The sequence below is a fragment of the Rana temporaria genome, chromosome 2 (assembly GCF_905171775.1).
Source record: "Rana temporaria chromosome 2, aRanTem1.1, whole genome shotgun sequence".
Taxonomy (NCBI): Eukaryota; Metazoa; Chordata; class Amphibia; order Anura; family Ranidae; genus Rana; species Rana temporaria.
Genome location: NC_053490.1, coordinates 503146431 through 503167819, shown reverse-complemented (window position 1 = coordinate 503167819; position 21389 = coordinate 503146431). Strand labels below are relative to the sequence as shown.

At 45.7% G+C, this 21389-nt stretch overlaps 1 protein-coding gene across 1 annotated transcript in view; it reads left to right on the top strand.

The window, feature by feature from the left end:
- The window catches only part of PAXBP1 (PAX3 and PAX7 binding protein 1), a 65913-nt gene that overhangs the window by 8364 nt on the left and 36160 nt on the right, over positions 1-21389 (top strand). The window contains exons 3-8 of the mRNA XM_040338886.1: positions 2834-3010; positions 4192-4410; positions 12215-12318; positions 13544-13764; positions 15589-15778; positions 20326-20449. Coding sequence (XP_040194820.1) covers positions 2834-3010; positions 4192-4410; positions 12215-12318; positions 13544-13764; positions 15589-15778; positions 20326-20449 — 1035 coding nt within the window. The remainder of the gene's footprint in view (positions 1-2833; positions 3011-4191; positions 4411-12214; positions 12319-13543; positions 13765-15588; positions 15779-20325; positions 20450-21389) is intronic.

Below are 21389 nucleotides of genomic sequence, written 5' to 3'. Positions count from 1 at the left end.
GTGGCCGTAGTGTACACATACCTCAGCTGTGATGCTTTGTGGCAGGAATGATATCCCCTGTCACTTTTCAAGTGAATGTGGCTGCTCTGCAAATGCTGTGATGTACTAGTGAAGGATTCAAGGGGTTAAAGTATGAGGTTGTCGTGCTTATGAGGATAATTTTCCTGCACGGTATTTATGAATGAGTCATTTTTAAACCATAGTATTTTTAAGATACAGGAAATCAATCAATATGAACACTAAAAATAGGAGATTTATTCACCAGACATGTATTCATACAAAATAGTTATATAATAATGACAAAAACAACGGAACACAAAATTAAGGCAACATTCACACTGGGGTGGGGGGGGGGGCGTTAGCGGTAAAGTGCTGCTAATTTTAGCAGTGCTTCACCGCTGTTGAGTGGCCGACTATAGGGTTAAAAGCACCCGCAAAGCGCAACTGTTAAAACACTTTGCAGGCGCTTCGGCAGTGGTGCCGAAAAGCTCCTCGACAACAGCAGTAAAGCGCCGATATAATTAGCAGCGCTTCACTGCTGTGTGTGTATGTATGTATGTGTAATTATATATATTGTAATATTGGGGGTGTTTAGCTCAAGTGGGATATGCGATTTTAAGCAATTCACGCCAGTCCGGAACTATGTTTAAGGGATTGTTGGCCCACTTTTATTGAAAAGGCAAAAATAAACAAAATCCAAACATAGGTTTCCCACGCAGGGGGTTTTCACTGTCCACACAGAACTGTACCTTCAGCCTCCTGGCCTATACGTGCCAAAGAAAATACCGAGCCACCTCGCTCTTGTCAGCAGTAGCACAACTGCTCAGGCTCCAGCATGGAGCTCTCCTGACTCCTGTCAGCAACCTTAGACTCAGGTCTCTGGGGTTTCACAGTGCAGCCTGCACTCTCCAGCTTCTCTAGCCACTTCACAGTGCACACCTGCACTCTCTGAGTTCTCCCTTGCAAGCCTGGACTCCTGGGGAGGGTGGAGCCCAGAATACTGGTCCTGAGTCTCCTATCAGGCCCACACACACCTGCACAATCAGTGTGCTGATCAGCTCTAAAGCCTGAACCCAGGACTGGGGATTTTATTAACAATTGAGGAAACTTGAATGCCAGTTTCCTCTGTAAACTGCAAGCTCCCTGGAGCCCCTCAAGCAGTCCAATTGAAAACCCTGGGTCACCACACCCCTGGGTTACCACACTACTACAATATATATATATATATATATATATATATATATATATATATATATATATATATATATATATATATATATATATATATATATATATATATATATATATATATATATATATATATATATATATATATATATATATATACACATACACATACACATACACATACACACACACACACTTATATCTATAAGATTAAATATAATTTATATTATTTGAATGTCCAAATACTACTACTGGGTAGCAAAAGTTCATATGTTTAAGGGTAACTAAAGGTTTAGTTTTAAAACAAACCTCTTATACTTGCCTCCTCTGTACAGTTGGTTTTGCACAGAGTTGCCCAGATCCTTCTTTTCTGGGATCCCTTAGCGGCGCTCCTGTTCTCGACTGCCCTATTGGAGAGCTGCTCTGTTTGTGTGTTTTTTTTTTTTTTTTTTTTTTTACAATTCTTTATTTTTTTTATTAGCCCTACTTGGGGGGCTTTGGTGAGATATCAGGGGTCTAAACAGATCCCTTACATCTCCCCTTTTGAGACAGGGAAAGGGACTGAGGACACCGATTTGCCCCAGAAACTCCTCCATTTATAAACGGAGACATCGTAAACATAGTTCACAATGCTCAGTTATAAATGAATAGTGTCAGTGATCACTGACTCTGTGCATTCAGAATAGAAAGGAACTGGTAAATGACAGATTTACAGGCTCCTTCCTCTGCTCTCAATCCTGACAGATCCGGGACAAGGGAGGGACCAGAGGAGCACAGGGGAGGGACTGGAGGAACACGGATGGGGCAGCACGGGGGGGGGGGGGACTGGAGGAACACGGAGGGGGCAGCACGGGGGGGGGGGGACTGGAGGAACACGGAGGGGGGAGCACAGGGAGGGGGGGCTGGAGGAACACGGAGGGGGGAGCACAGGGAGGGGGGGGCTGGAGGAACACGGAGGGGGGAGCACAGGGAGGGGGGGGCTGGAGGAACACGGAGGGGGGAGCACAGGGAGGGGGGGGCTGAAGGAACACGGAGGGGGGAGCACGGGGGGGGGACTAGAGTAACACGGAGGGGGGCAGGACTAGAGTAACACGGAGGAGGGGGGAGCACAGGGGGGACCAGTGCAGAATTGGGGAGAGGTAGGAGGACACAGGGGACAGTCGGGACAATCGGTGCGAACAGTTACAAGCACTAATCTCCCTGTATACCTTTTATTAAAGCAGCTGAAAGCCGCGGGAGGGGAGAAGGGGCCTTTCAGCTGCTTTATTAAAAGGTATTCAGGGAGATTGGTGCTTGTAACTGCCCACACAGATCATCTGTGAGGCTGCCCCATCCCCCCTGCTACACTGAGGACGCCGGTATCGGAGCGTTTGCACGCGTACAAGTACCCATGCAAATACTAGTGTCAGTATTTTTAATGCTTTGTTGTTCCTCTTTTCAAATACCAAAAGCACATCAAAAACTGATGAGTGTGAAAGGCCCTAAGACAATTTGGCACTATCAGAAAGTGTTGTGTTTTGCAGATTATACCGGCCTCAATTCCAGACCACAAAAGAGAGCGACTAGAGGCAAGTGCAGACAACCGTGTGCCGGAGCACAAAGATATTTATTCTTTACATTTTGTATTTTTCTTCTTTTAATTTAGGTCAGCCTGTAAGAAATTTGGCTATTAAAGATGGCGGCCAGGAAGATATGAACATCGGTAGTGACCTTGGTGAGGAAGAGATGGAAGTAGAAAGTGAAAAAGAGGAGGAGAAACCCAAAGCCGGTTCTTTTGCCAACTCCCTGTCGTCGTCGTCATCTTTAAATGTTCTGCGCCCAGGTACTACGTCAGTATATGTTTAATTGATCTTTTGGTATTGAAAACACAACTCCATTTCAGTGAGAATTTCCATGTGTTCTGCAGTGGACATACATGTTGGGTACTTTTGGTTCTTATGTCCAACCCAGGCTTTCATTATAAAGGGATCCAAGCAGTATCCTGTTCTGAAGTTAAACTTTGTGGATGTCTTCATTTTCAGTGCCCCACTAGCATAAGGAAAAGCTTGCACTTATTATGACAGCTTGAAGTGTCATCCTGGGCTTTGTGAATGTAGTGTAACTGTGCATTGAGGCAATAGGAAGTTGAGATTGTCTGACATTTTGGCCTGTCCTCTCTATCTTGTCAAATCGGCAAACCAAGCAAAACCTTTTCTTTTCTTTTTCGTTCAATAGTAATTCATTTTATTCAAAGCAGGGTTAATTTGATTTAAATGACTAGTAAAAAGGTTTGATTTAAATCATAATTTTTAAAGAGCAACTGTCATCTCTGTCCCGCAGTGGATCCTCCTCTGACCCTCTGTTGACTCACCGACAGTCCCATTTACTTTAATGGGACGGCTGGTGATGTGGCAGTGACACAACAAGGTGAGGGACGTGGATGCCCACTAACGGGCGCTGCAATGATGCATCTGAAATGACAGGTGCTCTTTAAATGTAAGGACTTATTCTTACTGGTATGAAATCTAGTTTTAAAGATTTTTTTTTTTTTTTCATAATTTTTATCCACCCTGATTCAAAGGTAATGCGCGGGGTCTGTTGTAGTACCCTTTGTGTCTTTTTATATATATATTTTTTTATTTGTCAAAGTGTACGTAAAGATTTATTCCAAGTATGGTTATTTTATACATCTTGGATCAATGTAACTATGTAGATACCATACCTGGCCGATGCCGCTTGAAATAACTGACGTAGATACCATTGTTGCAGTGATCTCTGCTTGCTTCCAGGACCCGTGCCGAGTCGCTGTCCTTTGCATTTTTACCCAGGAGATAGGCCACTTCACACAGGCACCATTCAGAGAAGGCTTTGCATTTTTCTGAATGAATACAATATGTTCTCTGAACAAGCTGGAGAGGTGGAGCGTTGATGTCCATCCTTGGAATTCCTCTTTAAGGTTAAATTCCTAGTTCACTCCCTGATTTTCATAACGAGGAAAATCTGTGTGTTTTTTTTTTTTTTTAGGAGAGATCCCAGATGCAGCCTTTATCCATGCTGCTCGCAAGAAGAGACAGCTGGCTCGGGAGCTTGGAGATGTTCCATCTTTGGATGTGGATGGTGGTAAAAGGTTGGTGCGGGAGGATGAGAACGATGCCAGTGATGATGACGATGATGATGAAAAGAGGCGGATCGTTTTCTCAGTACGAGAAAAATCACAAAGGCAGAAGATAGCTGAGGAAATTGGTAAGCCTTATTAACATGTTCCTTTATAGAGTTGATGTTTTGTTTTGTACTAGGTGACAGGAACGTTTTACCAAGCAGTTCCTGTGTGTTAGTTATCTGGGTAAAACCAGGCATAGACATTAGATAGCCGTTGAATGCATAGGAAAGAGATTTTTGTATACATATATTTCTCTTCCGTTCATAGACGGACACAGCCTTCATTGACATTAGGGTTATGCTTCTTCCTACCAGGAGAGTTTAGGCAGAATTTAACAGCACTTAAAGTGTTAAAACCTTTCCTTCGTGCTGCTCCTCCCAGGGGGCGTGGCTCCCCCAGGCATAACCCACACCCTGCTCTAGGAGCCTCAGTCTTTTTCTGCCTAACGATAGGAGAGGAGTCAGGCGCTTCTGGAGTCCCTGTACTCTGCAGTTTTTTTCTTGAGATTTTTCTCGCTTTTATTATTTTGTTCCTGCATTTTTGAATCCTGTGATTCTTCTATCAACAGCCGACTGGGTGACAGGCTGGGTCTTGACTCTTGTAGTCCCCCCATGTTCGGCCATCGAGCGTGTGCCGGCCCTTAGCTCAGCTTTGGGACGTCCACGACAGGCCCCATTGCTCCAGGGGCGGCCGGGGAACTTCGGTTCTAGGGCACACATATGACCGGTGTCTATGGCTTTGTCACAGTGTGTCTGGTCGACAGCCATGCCGTTTACGGACGTTGGTTCTGTCTGGGATACCTCCAGCCGGGTAGTCGCAGGACAGGTAAGTAGTGGCCCCTTACTCAGGTAAGTGGTCTGGCTGGTGTTTTCCCTGGGGAGGTCGACTGAGAGTCCGCCCTGCTTTCCTCTCTCCCCTTCCTCTCCCTCCTTCCCCTGACTGGGTAGTGGCTGTGAAGGGGGGCCTCCTGGGTTTTCTTTATTACCACCGGGCCTGTGTGTTGTTGGGGGACTGTGTTGTTACTCTGGGGGGTGCTGCTGTGTTCTATGAGTTGATTTTTACCTCAGACGGTGGCCATCTTGGAAATCTCCTTGGTAACGCTGTGATTCTTCCATGAGGTGACAGACACAGCACAGCCTCTGGTATCTTGTACCAGTTTTAGTGCTGTGAAGCACTGTGAATCTTCCTTGAGGTGACACACATCATAGCCAGCACATCAGAGCACACCTCAGGTTTTTCAGCTCCCTCTGCAGCTGGGTGGGGTGGTGAATACCAGGGGCCCCCATGCTCTGCAATAGCAGCAAGGAGGTGACCAGTGGGATTTTTTTTTTGTCCTGCCTTGCAGGGTGGGTGACTCAGCGCTGACACTATGGAACCTGAGCCAAGTCTCCCTCTCAAGCTATGCCTGGGTTAACCCTTAACGCCCCTGCCACATCTGTTTTGTTGGCTGTCCTGGGTTTCTTGCCAGGTTTGAAGCAGCTAGTGCCCGGATGGGGGGTAAAAAGCGCCCCCTCCCTGAGCCTGCTTCTGGGGATGACACAGAATCGCTGTTTTTTTCTGGTTCTGTTATGTCAGAGGCTGCGGGTTTAACCCTTATGGATAGTGAGGATGACTCTGCTGCAGTCAGTTGCTGGCAAGAATTTATTGGAGCTCTTGTTTCTGCGGTGCGTGAGACTCTAAAAATTGAGGATGTGGCGGAGGCACCTCCTTGTCAGTACCAGCAGACTACCACGCACCGCTGAAGTGTTACCTTGTGTTCCTTATTTGGACAATATGTTATACAAGGAATGGGATGCACCGCAAAAAGTTTGTCGAAAAACTTTGCAACACGTTACCCCCTTGAGGGGGGCTTTTAAAAAAATAAATAAAAAAAAAGTAGGTCTCTCCTCCGCCAGTGGACCCCCCTGTGTCCAGACTGCGCAAGGCCACCACGTTGCCTGTGGAAGGGGCTCCTACATTTCAGGATCCCGCTGATAGGAGAGTGGAGGCCGTGGCCCGCTCCCTATTCACGGTGGTGGGTTCGGCGGTGAGGCCGGCTCTGGCCGGGGCCCTGGTCAGGCCCCGACTAAAAGGGCGAAGCTCCTGCTGCAGGAGCTGGAAGAAGGGGCTTCTGAATCCTCTAGGGACCTGGCTGAACAATTGGTTCAGGGTCAGAATTTTCTCTACGAGGCGGCCATGGATACGATCCGGGGCTTCCGTCTATGCAGTGGTTCTGCGCCGCCTTGTGTGACTGAAGAGCTGGCCTTGGTGATGGCCGTTAAGGGTGAACAGTCCTTTTGGGACTTCCCTGAATGGCATCATTGAGGATGCCACGGGTGGTAAGCGCATGCTGTTCCCACAGTCTGGGAAGGGCTAGGGACCTCGCCCTGTGCAAGGACCCTCCTTGCCTACCTCCGAGCATTTTTTCGCTCGCCCTGTGCGGTGGGGGTAGGTCTACATGGTGCTTGAATCCCCGCTGCGGTGTAGCAGCGCACCTGATACCGCATGGGTAGGAGACTGGCTTCGCATTGCAAAGTGTTTTCCTTGGGGTACAAGATTGAGTTTCTCTCTTGTCTGCCAAACAGGTTTTTTTCCCTCTGGCCTCCTCCGGTTCGCCGGTTGACTCTGTCAGGGGCTGTCCAGGATCTTCTGGTCAGGGAAGTGATTGTGCCTGTTCCCTCGTTGGAACGGTCTCAGGTTTTTACTCCATTCTGTTTGTGTCCCCACGGAGGATGGGGCCCGGTCAATCCTGGGCCTCAAGTCCCTCGTTTGTTTTGTCAAGGTGCAAACTTTTAGGTGGTGTCGATTGGCTTGGTAATAGCGGCACTCCATCAGGGGGATTTTCTGGCATCCTTGGATGTCATGAACGTGTACCTGCATATCCTCAAACCACCGGAGATTCTGTGCTTTGCGGTCGGGGGGGACCATTTTCAATTGGTGTCCTTCCCATTCGGCGGGTTTTCGCCAAGGTGCTCGTCCCGATACTGGCCCGGCTGTGACAGCGGGGGTTTGTTATCATGGGATGTCTGGACGACATTGTCCTACGAGCTTCTTCGAGCTCTGCATTGGTGGAGCCGTGTCTATCACGTGTCAGGCTCTCAGAGTGTTCGGCTAGTTTCTGGATTGTCCTGAAATCAGGGTTGATTTAGTCTCAGGGACTGGAATACCTGGGACTAGTCCTGGATTCCGCCGGGGCGGGAGTGTTTTTCTCGTAACGGAAAAACTTCAGACTCTGCTATCTGCTGTGCAGCAGTTGCCGACCCAGAAGCGGTCATCTCTGCGATTCTGCAGGAAGATTCTGGGTCAGTTGGTAGCCTCTTTCGAGGCGGTTCCGTATGCCCAATTCCACGCCAGGGTACTACGGAGGGAACTGCTGTCACGATGGGACTAGCTTCCGTCATCTCTGGATTACCAGATTCAATTGAGTCATCTGATCATGTCTCCCCTGGTGTGGTGGCTGGCGTTTCCGGTGCTTCGGGCCGGAAAGTCATTTTTCTGCAGGCCACTGGACAGTGGTCACGACGGATGCCAGCCTCTCTGGTTGGGGAGGGGCGCTTGGGGCACCCAGTCAGCCCAGGGACACTGGACTCAGGTGGAGTCCTGCCTACTGATCAACGTTCTGGAGCTCCGAGCAATCAAGCTTTGCCAGGTGGTCCCTGGATCTACAGGGCCGACCGGTCCGGATCCTGTCCGATAACACCACGTCCGTGGCGTAGGTTGATCATCAGGGAGGCACACAGAGTTCTGTTGCAGCGACGGGGGTCGCGCACATCCTTTCGGTGGGCTGAAGGGTCCGTTCCGGCTCTATCGGCCGGGTACATTCCGGGAATACGGAATTGGCTAGCCGACTACCTAGGTCGCACTGCACTGGGCCAAGGAGAGTGGTCTCTCCACCCGCAGGTGTTTTGGGGTCTGTGCCGAAAGTGGGGCACTCCGGACGTGGACCTTCTAGCCCCAGATTGGCCGCGTCGCTTCTGGTACGCGGACCTGATGCGTCTGGTGCCAGACGCCCCCTAGCGTCTTCCCCTGGGAATTGATTTTCTGTTACAGGGTCCGATCTTCCACCCTGTTTCACAGCCACCGGCCTTAGCGGCGTGGCTGTTGAGAGCCAGGGGCTTAATGACCGAGGCCTATTGGGCTCGGTGGTCTCTACCGTGCTGCCTGCACGGAAGTCTACCTCACGTAGGTTTTTTCCTCATACATGGAAGGCCTACTTCTCTGTGTGTGGGGAGATGAACTGGCACTCTCGTACATACGTTGTGTACAGGATTCTGCTGTCTTTGCAGCAGGGAGTGGTTCAGGCTCTCGCCTTACGTACGGTTAGGAGCCAGATTTCTGCTCTGGCTGTTTTTACTTGCAGCGACCCTTGGCATCGCACTCCTGGGTGCGTACGTTGGGTCAGGGGGTCTGGCAGGTGGCCCCTCCGGTGCGCCCTTCATTACCCCCATGGGACTTGAATTTAGTCCTTTCAGTGCTTCGGGATGCTCCCTTTGAGGACATTCGGGAGGTTTTTTGTTTATTGTCACAAAAGGTGATTTTATTTCTGGTAGCAATTACCTCGATCAGACGAGTGTCTGTCTGTTCTGGCGGCCTTGTCTTGCAAGGCTCCCTGCTTGGTCATCCGTAAGGATGAGGTGGTGCTGCGGCCCCAGCCGTTTTTTCTCCCTAAGGTCGTTTCGGCTTTTCACTTGGATGTGGACATTGTTCTTCCATCCTTATGTCCTCGGCCGAAATGCCAAGAGGAGGCCACTTTGCATCCTCTGGATGTGGTTCGGGCCCTACGAGTGTACTTATATGTTACGGTTCCGTTCCGGAAGTCGGGCTCACTGTTCGTGTCGGTGACTGGCCCTACAAGAGGGCCTGGCAGTCTCGTCGGCCACCGTTCCTAGGTGGTTCCGACGGATTAACCAGGACGATCGGGGGCCTCTTGGGCTTTCCAGCATCATGCCTCTGTGTTACAGCGGTGTTAGGATGCATCCTGGTCGTCAATCCACGCTGTTTCAAAGTTTTACGTGGATGTGTGTGCATCTTTTGATGCCTTCCTCAGCCGCAGGTGTTACGGGCGGCAGTTTATGTTTGGAGTTTCTCCGTTGAGCAACTCCGGTTTTTGTTTGGGGTGTAACCTGGTTTGCTGTGTTACTTTCCCACCCCTCGAATTTTTTGACACTGCTTGGGGATGTCCCTAATGTCAATGAAGGCTGTGTTCGTCTATGAACGGAAGAGAAAATAGGATTTTTGTACTCACCGTAAAATCCATTTCTCTGAGTTCATAGACGGACACAGCACCCACCCTCCTTGGTTTGTACTGCTTGTTACGGACTGAGGCTCCTAGAGCAGGGTGTGGGTTATGCCTGGGGGAGCCACGCCCCCTGGGAGGAGCGGCACGAAGGAAAGGTTTTAACACTTTAAGTGCTGTTAAATTCTGCCTAAACTCTCCTGGTAGGAAGAAGCATAACCCTAATGTCAATGAAGGCTGTGTCCGTCTATGAACTCAGAGAAATTGATTTTACGGTGAGTACAAAAATCCTATTTTTTTTTTTTTTTTTTAATGTATCTCTATATCATTCACACTTGTATTGCATTGGGGCCAACTCGCACCATATCACATTATGGTAATGCACGTTTCATGTGTTGGTGCAATGCAGTTGCATTAAATCTGAATAGCGTCCCAACACACCTTGCCAGTGGATGTGCATTGCAATGTGGTGCTGAAAGTGCTGCTTGCATGATTTTTGGTCGGTTGTATTAACCAAAATAAAATGAGTAAGCTGCCCTAATGCAATGTACTTTATTGTGTGTGTGATTTTTTTTTTTTTTCTCAAATAACTGTTTTTATTGAAAATAGTTGCTCACAACATACAAAAGCATAAGATATAGCATGAGGGAAGATGTACAAAATAAGACACAGATCTGCGTACGTTACAGGTCTTCCAGCAATGACAAGTATGGTTCGTTGTTGCACTGCTAAACAGTAGTAAGCACATACCTGAAGTTAAATATGCTATATCATAGAAGCATACATTAGAACACTGCAAAACGTTAAACCTGAAGGGAGTCACAGGGGTACTCACGGGAAGAAGAAAAAAAAGAGACAAAAGAAAGGGGTGTAGAGAAGAGGGGAGAGAGAGGGGTCATTGAATCAGCTCGTCACCTGATTATAGTGGGTCCTCCCAAAGTCGCCACGGCCCCCAGACAACATCATGGGCCTCCAGCCTGTCCTGTATCCTGGCAGTCATTCTCTCCATCAGCTCCACATCCTTAACTCTGGCATATAAAGCCTCAGGGTTGGGGGAGAGCGATTTTTCCAGTTAAGAGCTATGAGACAATGTGCAGCTGTGAGAATATGGTGCGTCAACTTTTTGTAGGGCTTGGAGACTCTCAGGGGGGATAGGCCCAACAATTGCTGCACCGTGGTCCAGTAGGGCGTGATCATTAGGCAGCTCCAGTATATGTGAAAGAGGGAACCCCTGTCTCCCTGGCATCGCCAGCAGCGATCAGAACAAGCAGGGGTATATAGTATGAAGCACGTCAGGAGTCGTATACCAAAAGAGAAGGACTTTATATGCATTTTCCTTGTACAATGTACAAAGTGAACTCTTAGCTGCCTGGGACCAAATAGTCCGCCATTGCTCCATGGGAATTACCTGGTTAAGGGCTTTTTCCCATCGAATCATATAAGAGTGTTTACCCTGGGATTCTAGGGGGTAGGCATTTAGTATTTTGTATATATCAGAAATTAGGCCTTTCTGGGCCGATTCGGCCAAGACCAGCCTTTCAAATGGAGTGGGAAGGGAGAATTGCAGGTTAGGTGCTATGGACAGGGCATAAAGGACGAATTTGCAGGTAACTATAGAATACCGTCTTAGGGAGATCAAATTTAGTTTGGAGGCTAGAGAAGGGCATTAGTCTGCGTGACAGGGGGTCTACCAGATTTCCAAAATGAAAGAGATTCCGGGATGTCCATGGGTGAGACATTTGGTGAGTAAGGCTATCTGGCACCTTGGGATTATACATGAATGAGGTCAGAAGCGAGCTCTCCGAGGACAGTCCACACGGTCGCGATATTGTGTGTGATTTTAATGCACCATAGAGGACCAGATGGTGTGAATAGACCCTTAGGGTGAGTGATAAAGGACAGCATAACTTTAAAGCGGGATTCCACCCGCAATTTTTTTATTTTTTGTTGTTATAAAGTCAGCCGCTACTAACACGGTAGCTGCTGACTTTTAATAAGGACCCTTACCTGTCCTAGGCACCCGCGATGATGGGCCCCCGACGGCGATCGCTCGGTCCTGGCACCTCCATTCTGACTAATGGAAACAGGCAGTGAAGCCTTACGGCTTCACTTCCCGTTTCCTACTGCGCATGCGCCACTTGCACAGCGCTTTGTGAATGGGTGGCTGCCTCCTGGGATACACACAGTTCCCAGAAGGCAGCGCGCCCCATTCACCAGAAGACACCGTGACGGAGGAAGAAGATGACCGCGGTGGAATAAAAGGCAGAAGGGCTAGTTCCACATAGCAACAGCCTTTTCTGGGGAGTATAATTTTTTTTGGGGGGGGGGGTTAAAATTAGGGTGGAACCCCACTTTAAGAGGAGTTAACCTATTACTATTGATTCCCTAACTACTACAGTGTGGCAGTAACGGAGCTCAGTAGCAGCTGTGAGTTTTCCTTTTTTACAGCTGCCTTTTGAGCTTTTTTGTAGAAATGTTCACAGGGTCACTTGTATGCTACTGCCTGGGTGCTACCCACACCACAGTATATCTAAATAAAGTTATATAGTGCTAGAGATCCCCATTAAGGTGTTCATTTCATTCCACATACACCATATTGGCAGCATTTTTCCTCCGTTTGGGACCATATTTCAGAAAATGCAGTTTCCACAGCTTTGTTTTTTCTGTGGCAGGAATCGAGGGAAGTGATGATGAAGCTCTGGCAACAGGGGAACAAGATGAAGAAATCAGTCGCTGGGAACAGGAACAGATACGAAAAGGAATTAGTATACCACAGGTGGGCATTTTCTTTTGGTACAACTGGCATGTAATACAGGAAGGTTTTACACGGTTCTAAGAAATAATGTTTATGTCCAGCCAATTTTTTCATGGGGCTCGGTTAGAGAAGTTTACCCTCACTTCCTGTCAGTGATTTCACCAGACACAAAGTAAGGCAAAATCTGCAGTAGAATTGCAGACAAATAAGTCTTACAGGGGTTCTAATTTTTCCCATGCTATAAAAAACAAAAAAACAAATATTGTTGCTGTGGAAAAGTCCACCTCACTTCCTCTCTGGCAAAAGGTTGTCATGTCGACATGCCAAAGTGAGGAGAAATCCTTAAAGCGTAGTTCTGCCTTTTTTTTGCAGTACAAATACTGCAGCTGCTGACATTGGACACTTACCTGTCCAGGGCACCCGCGATGTCGGGTGCTTCCGCCGTGCCTGCGGCTTCACTTCCTGGTTCCCTACTGCGACTCGCGCTGTGCCATCCCACTGGTCCCTTTTGTCTTCTGGGACCTGCATATCTCCGGACGAAGGAAGTGGCGTATATACCCGAGGGTGGCTGGGGTATCTTTGCTCTGAAGTGGGAGCAAAATACTTGTATTACACAGGTAATTGGGTGGATCTCCGCTTTAAAATCTGACACTTCACCACAGATCTGTATGTTTGAAGGTCCTTTTATCCAAATTAGTGAAACTGCTCCACTAAGGATACAGTAAGTGAACATTTAAAGGGGTTGTAGAGGTAAAAAATGTTTTCCCTAAATAGCTTCCTTTACCTTAGTGCAGTCCTCCTTCACTTACCTCATCCTTCCATTTTGCTTTTAAATGTCCTTATTTCTTCTGAGAAATCCTCACTTCCTGTTCTTCTGTCTGTAACTACACACAGTCATGTGAGGCTTTCTCCCTGGCGTGGAGAAAGCCTCTTGAGGGGGCGAGCAGGAGAGTCGGGACGCCCACTAACACGCAGCTTCTTTCTCTATCTGCAAAATAGAGAGTGTCCTGACTTGCCTGCTCGCCCCCTCCCCCTCAAGAGGCTTTCTCCAGGACAAATAGAGTGAATCTCTGTAACGGGGGCACAGACGGTAATAAAACCTGACAAGCATTCTAACCCCTCTCCACTTTATCCAAAACAAACTATTTTACTGATTCTTTAAGCTGCAATATATAATTAGATGCACGTTAATAAAAGACCTTTCATGACTGCTTGATTTTACCAATATTGTCTGTTCTCTTTTCAGGTCCAAGCACCCCAACCTGCCGAGACAAATAATTTGTTCTACCCAAGCACTTACCAGGGAATACCCTATGGTTCAGCCTACAATGTTCCTTACACCTATTCTGCTTTTGGATCTGCTGAAACAAAACCTCTAAAACCAGATAATTCTGTCTCTTTCAAAACTCCCCATAATGAGATGACTCCTGTTACTATTGATTTGGTAAAGAACCAGCTTAAAGACAGGTAGGGCAGACTAGCTTTCCTTTGGGGGACTACCGCAGGCTTTCAGTTGCCCTGGCCTTTGTATGGGACCAGGAACCGTAAAGCCTTTGTTTATCAACAATGAACCGAAGAAGTCGGATGGAATCGAGAATTGAGCAAATGGCTTTCCTACTGAGGTTGCTTTCTGGGCCAGGGCTGTGTCACTAGGACTTGTGGACCAAAAATAGAGATGACAATGAGTTTCACAGAGGGCCACAGGTATACAAGGTTAAGCCTACATGCAACAGTTCATTTTGTCAAAGTTTGATTAACCCTTGGCACAAATTTGTGATTTGGTTTGCTGTGGAAAATGTTAACGTATACCTCCAGTTTTCATCAGGGGGGAAAAAAAAAACTTCTAGGTGAACGATGTGCATTGTTAGCAAATATTGGCAATTAAGGCCTTTCTCTGTTAAGAAATAACTTTTATTTCCTCTCTGATTTGTGAATGGAAGGGACTGTTTTTACAAAAAAAAACCTATCGTCTGCATTTTTTAAGACGTTGATGAGCCCTAGCAAGGATCTCGCCAAAAAATGAATCTACTATTGCAAGACATGTCCAAAACCTGACTTGTATCAGTGCAACTTTAAGTTAATATAGTGAGCTGAGCACAAAATTTGAAATGTGAGGCATTCTGTACACCAACAGTGTTTGGAGCACTTCCAGGTTCCTATATTGCAAGGTTGTGTTGTCATTTTTTTTTTTTTTTTTAGAATTAATTAAAACGGCTGCATTGTAAGGTGGAAAAGTAATTCTAATAACCTTTAAAGAGATTTTTCACTCTAGAAAAAATAAAAATCAGCAGTTACAAATTCTGTAGCTGCTTGCTTTAATTAAGAGGACACTTAACAGTCCAGGGATCCAGCACCACCCTCACCTGGGCTAGTTCTTTATTAGCCTTTAGGTTCAGGCCGGCATCTTATCTGTGGGCAGCCGGCTGTGCTGCTTGCAGCTTCACAGCCTTCTGCCCACTGCGCATATTCAAGTTGTTGCGCTGCGCTTTGTGAATGGTCCCACAGTTTTCTGGGGTTCGGCGAAGACCACCCAGGTGACCTGAGCAGAAGTGGAAGCCAGGTGCCTGTCAAAACTAGGTACCCCCCCCTAAAAAAATTAAGGGGTGGGACTTAAAGCAGAGCTTTCCCTATTGGGCAAAGTTTTGCTTAATCACAAAACAATTTTTGTAGCAATTATGTTATCTTTTTAGTGAAAAGCTTTGCTTTTGTGTCATTATTTATGGAAGGCTGATATATCTTGATAGAATTTCATTTTAACTAGTTGTTCTGCTCTAAATTGATTAATCCGAAGGATTACTCATCTATGGAAGTTGAACATTCTGGTTAGCACCAGATTCCATTATATGGACTTCTTTCTCTTCCGTTCATGGACGGACACGGCAGCCTTTGACCTTAGGGTTATATCCGCTTCCAGGAGATATAACCCTAAGGTCAAAGGCTGCTGTGTCTGTCCATGAACTCAGAGAAATGGATTTTACGGTGAGTACAAAAATCCCATTTTCTATACTAAGCAGTAGAGCTAAGGTAACCACCTTGCTTTTCTCCTGTTCTGCTCTAAAGTGAGATTTCAGGTTTTTTAACTCCCTTTGGCTACCAATATTTAGAGACTCAACTCCTTACTGTACATCCGTATTACTTGGCAGGAATGTGTTTTGTGATGTAAGGTTTAAAAGAAAAACTTATATCAGAATGGTGTGTGGTTTAAAGTTGGGAGCTATTGTTGCAAAAACGTTTGTGTGCAGAAATGGGGACAGCCATAATCATTTGCTCACGTGTAATGTTTTATACCAGGCTCAGAGCAATGGAGGATACTCACAAAGCAAATCTGGAAATGTATGAGAAGCATGAGCAAAGTCGGCAAGACTCCAATAAAGCAATTAGCCGATTAGAAGGGTGTTCTGGGGATAATGCGGAACAGTATCAGTTCTTACAAGAAATGCGAGGGTATGTCCAAGACTTGCTTGAGTGTTTCCGTGAAAAGGTAAGAATGCAATCATTTTTAGTCTTCTAACGTTTCAGACCTTTTTTTGGTTTTCACATTATTATCTCCAAACATTTCTATTGTACTTGTGTTTTCTCAGCGCTTGTTTGCTTAAGATTATTTTTTTTCTTTCATTATTTAAATCCAATGCCAATTTAGTCCAAGTGCGTTTTCATTTTATTATTAGACAAGCAAAATGTCACTTTGCATACCTCTTACAGATGCAAAAAAATGCTCTTTTGAAGCCCATTTTCACACACATTTTTAATCTAGTTCTTTGTTCAAATGCCCAGATATCTGCAGTTAGTCTTAGTTTTGACGACGTTGTTTTTTTCTGGCCCTAAATCATTCCTGGTTTTCTATTTGGACCACTTGCTTATCTCTTGGTTTCTACACATTCGACTTGGTCATGTGTACACCTTCCATGTGCCTTTTTTAAATCTTCTAATTAAATAACTGCTGTTCTGTTTGTTTAAATATCGGGGCAGCCTATTGTTAAGAGTTGGTGCTGGTAACTACAATGGAAAAGAATAGGTTGCAGTAGGTCTCAAGAATAAGAGTGGATTCAATTCTCCCGAATGAGACTGCAGAACTGGTTACTAATATAATGTTTGCCTAGATTAATCTTTTATCGGGGTTGGACAAAATTGAAGAATCGGGTAGCTGGTGTCTAAATTATATAGAGTTTCTTGTCCTCTTGCTCTAGAGAAGTGCACAGACTAATCTTACAGGTCCCATTAATCATACATAGATACATTTAGGCCTTGTACACGTAGGTTTTAGAAAGCTTTTGCACAGCCAAGCTTTAAGCAAACTTGTAGCCATTAGGGCTGGTTCCCACTGGTGCCATGTCCAACATTGGATGTGATTTGCACCACAGTGCAAATCACATGTGATCTCTTTGCAATACGATTTTTAGCCATGCAATTTGTATAGCTGAATTTGCATCGCATTCAGACCAAACTCGCATAGGACCCTTTTTTGGTCAGCAGCAGAATTTAATCCAATTCCTGTCCGAATTTTCAGTTCACACTGCGATATGCAAACTGATTTGGTGGCGTCATTAATATTTTCAATTGACACTCCCGGTAGTTCGCATAGGGCAGTGTGAACTGCCGTCGGGAGACATGCAGGGTTCCCACCTCACTGCAGTGTGGACAAAGCCTAAAGTACCACTTTGCTCCAGTTTGGGGTAAACACAGATCCTAATGGTGTGTTGTCACTTTTAACAAGCTTCTAACAGGCTTCAGTATTGTGTCAACACTACTTGAAGCTTCTTTAAAGTTGAAGTATGCATACCATAAAAATTGGACCTTGCAACTAAAATGCTTCATCCAATTTTTTTTTTTTTTTTTTTTAAACTGCGCAGCGCCATGTATCATTACTGGTAATGGGCTATGCTTTGATATAGTTGGGTGGAGAGGGTCCTTGGCATTAGATGAGTTTCAGTTTGCAATTGCCTTTTTCATTCCAGATATGAACAAATGCAAGACAGGTATAAACTAAAGCCAGGCTTAACTTAAGTTCACCTTTTAAAAAAAAAAAAACATGATAGAGTACCTGCAAAAATCAGCGTTTTTTTTCTCTCTCTAGAGACTACAGAGCATTGCACACACGATCAGCAGGTCAAGGATGCAGTGTTGGGCTCTTGCAGAATCTCAATTTAGCTGTCTGGCATCCCATTTTCTTATAACATAGTCCCATTAACATAACGCAAAAAAAACAGACAAAGAGGGGAGAAAAAAGGGGAAAAAAAAGAAAAAAGGGGGGGGCTTGTTTCCCCTGTGCCTCCTAGTACCTAACACATTGCAACTCAGCCCTGTTCAGACCAGCAAGTCCCCACCTTATGCATCGTTACTCACAGCACACCCATCCTGCAGTTCATTTATAGCTACAAGTCATCTGCTGTGGTAGAAGACTATACTTGTAGTTCATTCACAAAATTCTGTACATTTAATGATGGCTGTGTCTGTTCATCTAACTGGCCACCAACCAGTTTTGGCATTGTGTGAAAATACAGCTTCCCTTAATTGTTCCATAGGTGTGATGTGCTGAAAGAGGAAGTAAACTATACAAAAAAAATAAACCCTGCAAGACCAAGGCATAATGAGCCAGTCCACGTCTCCCCCCCCCCCCCCCCCCTCCAGCCGCCGACATTTCTCCCGGCGCTTAATTCCGGGTATCGCGGCTCCGGCACTGTGATTGGCTGGAGCTGCGATGACGTCACTGTAAGCCGCTGGTAAAGGCACACGGACTAAAGCAACGGCACATAGGTGCCATTGCTTCAGTTTTCCCGGCACATGCAGACACAAGGGCATATCTCCTAAACCGTTCAGGTTTAGGAGATATCCTGGGTAGCTAAGGTAAGCCTTAATATAGAAAAAAAAAAGGATGAAACTCCTGCGCTGTGTAGGATGGATGGGGGAAGGGAAGGGGAAGGTGAAGGGATAGGTAGGTGAGATGAAAATGGGCACTGCAGCAAACAAAAGGGGAATCTGTCCTTTTGAGACAAAAAGTGGTATATATAAAAAGAAGTTATGATTGTCTGCGCTGTGGTATTCCAGTGTTTTAAATAGGTGCAGTCCTGGCTAGACTGTATAGTATAGCACAGTGAAAATCTTCAGTGAGAGGCAAAAAACATATGTGTAAAAATCATATATACAGCATGAACAAAAAATCCTGGATTGATTCAAACAGAGAAGAAAAACCGCAGTTCCAAATAGAGCTGATACAGCAGTGGATGAGTAGATGATTAAGAGTGAGAAAAGTTCCAAACTCAAAAGGGTGAAGGTATGCAGTCCGATCAAGTCCACAAAACGTGCAACCCACACCTCAGTGAATCTTGCAGCTTACCTTCCAGCTGTCACTCAAAGCCAAATAGATTACCAGTATTCCTATTGGGTGGATGTCTTCCTGTCAGCTCTCAGTGATTGGTCATACATATGGAAGAAAACAACAAAGAAGCTGTAGCCTTATCCTCCTATCGCTCATGGAGGGGGGGGGGGGGGTTCAGTTTGCAAATGGGGGGGGTGAGTATCCACTTACACAACTTACACAGTGAGTAGGGAAAGGGTGCCTATCTCCACGAGTGCCAAACTCGTTTCCTTAACTTCTTGCTGCCACCGCTTTTACTCCTCAGCATGCGTGGAGCCGTCCGCTCATGTCGAAGTGAAGGAGGCAGGGGAAGGAGAAGGGAAAGGTGCACATCGCATAAAACTGTACAGAAACGTTTAATAAGGCATAAAAACAATCAGTAAAAAACTCACATGGAGCAGTAGGGTGGCGATCGCATATCCACGATCCATATGCCTTATTAAACGTTTCTGTACATTTTTTTGCGATGTGCACCTTTCCCTTCTCCTTCCCCTGCCTCCTTGACTTCGACATGAGCGGACGGCTCCACGCATGCTGAGGAGTAAAAGCGGTGGCAGCAAGAAGTTAAGGAAATGAGTTTGGCACTCGTGGAGATAGGCACCCTTTCCCTACTCACTGTGTAAGTGGATACTCACCCCCCCCCATTTGCAAACTGAACCCCCCCCTCCATGAGCGATAGGAGGATAAGGCTACAGCTTCTTTGTTGTTTTCTTCCATATGTATGACCAATCACTGAGAGCTGACAGGAAGACATCCACCCAATAGGAATACTGGTAATCTATTTGGCTTTGAGTGACAGCTGGAAGGTAAGCTGCAAGATTCACTGAGGTGTGGGTTGCACGTTTTGTGGACTTGATCGGACTGCATACCTTCACCCTTTTGAGTTTGGAACTTTTCTCACTCTTAATCATCTACTCATCCACTGCTGTATCAGCGCTATTTGGAACTGCGTTTTTTCTTCTCTGTTTGAATCAATCCAGGATTTTTTGTTCATGCTGTATATATGATTTTTACACACATGTTTTTTGCCTCTCACTGAAGATTTTCACTGTGCTATACTATACAGTCTAGCCAGGACTGCACCTATTTAAAACACTGTTTTCTTAGGTCACTTTACTTGTGTCTGCATCACCTCCCATTTCCCAGGCCCAGCAGCTGCTGATCAGTATATTCCGACAACAAAGTGTCCCCACTGTCACAATAAAAGGTTTCAGTGTGGGAGATTCCTTCATCCACTTCACTTGTGTGGATGGAGGAATCGATTTGCTTCATTTTTATGTGATACCGGCCCACTGAGATAGTAAAATTTAAAACACTTCACCCTAAATAAAATCTTGCGGGTAGTCAAGGTAAGTCGACTCTCATAAGATGCCAGTTTCTAAGGAGAGTTCTGTTATAAAGGGACGTGTGTATATTTGAGTTTTATGGTAATGGATGTTAAGGTTCTCTTTATTTGACACCATAAGATAGCAGGGATGGTTTCATGTACATTGCACTGCATACTATCAAACATTTGACTTTGTTTTTAGTCATTACAGACTGCATTTCTCTTGTGTTTTGACGTGTTGATTGGAAAGAGAAAATTAGAGGGAAGTCCTCTTAGTGCTTGGAATAACCTGTCCCCGTAGCATGCACAAAGGCCGGCTATTATGAATGTTGTTATATTTTTACAGGTGCCTCTGATTATCGAACTTGAAACGGCAATGCACCAGCTGTTCAAACAGCGAGCTGCCCGCCTTGTCCAAAGACGACAAGATGATATTAAAGATGAATCTTCGGAGTTTTCGAGCCATTCAAGTCAGTCCATCTTGAAGGTTTTTATTATTCATTAAACAACCTTGTTAGTAAATCACTTGCAATGTCTGTGCTTTAACCATTTCAGAGCTGGTTTAGGTGGTCAAATTGGTGCTCATTATTGTTGCAGTGTGTCCTTGTGGACATGTGGGAGAGACTGTCATGTGCAATCCTAAGCCTTGTGTGTTCATGTGTCAGATTATTATGTTAATACATTTTAGTTCTAGGCCAGCTCCTCCCAAAACCAATATTCTATTGGTTTGTGGTCAGTGCTGCATAGAGGTACTGCCAATGAATTTTATATCTCTGAAATGGTAGTGTTGAAATTGTCTTGCAGTAGTTTGTGTCTTTCCCCGCCACAAATCCTTAACAGGGAGTATAATCTGTAATCTGTTTATTTTTTGCTATCTGTGTCCCATTGGGGAGATTTCCCTTCACTTCTTGTCTCATAGCCAGACAGGAAGTGAAAGAAAATCCCTACAAATTAAGGTAATCCATTGGGCACCCCCAGGTCATCGGAGCTAGCATCACTTTTGGAAAATGTCCCCTTCTTTTCTGGGGATAACCCAAAATGTTCTTTTACTTTCAATGCTAATAGTAAACAGGACAAATAACAAGGGTAAATCTCTTTAAAGGGGTTGTAAAGGTTATTTTTTTATTTTTTTTAAATAAAAATAACAAACATGTTCTACTTGTTCTGTGCAATGGTTTTTCACACAGCAGCCCTGATCCTCCTCTTTTGGGGTGTCCCGCCTGAACTCCTGACTCCTCCCTTATATTGGGTGCCCCCACAAAAAGCCCCTTTCCATAGGGGCACCCATGTGGGCGTGCTCCCAAGTCCCACTGCTGCGTCCATTGACAGACAGCGGGGCTTGGCCCCGCCCGTGCTCCTGTGTCACTGGATTTGATTGATAGCAGCATGAGACAATAGCTCCTGCTGCTA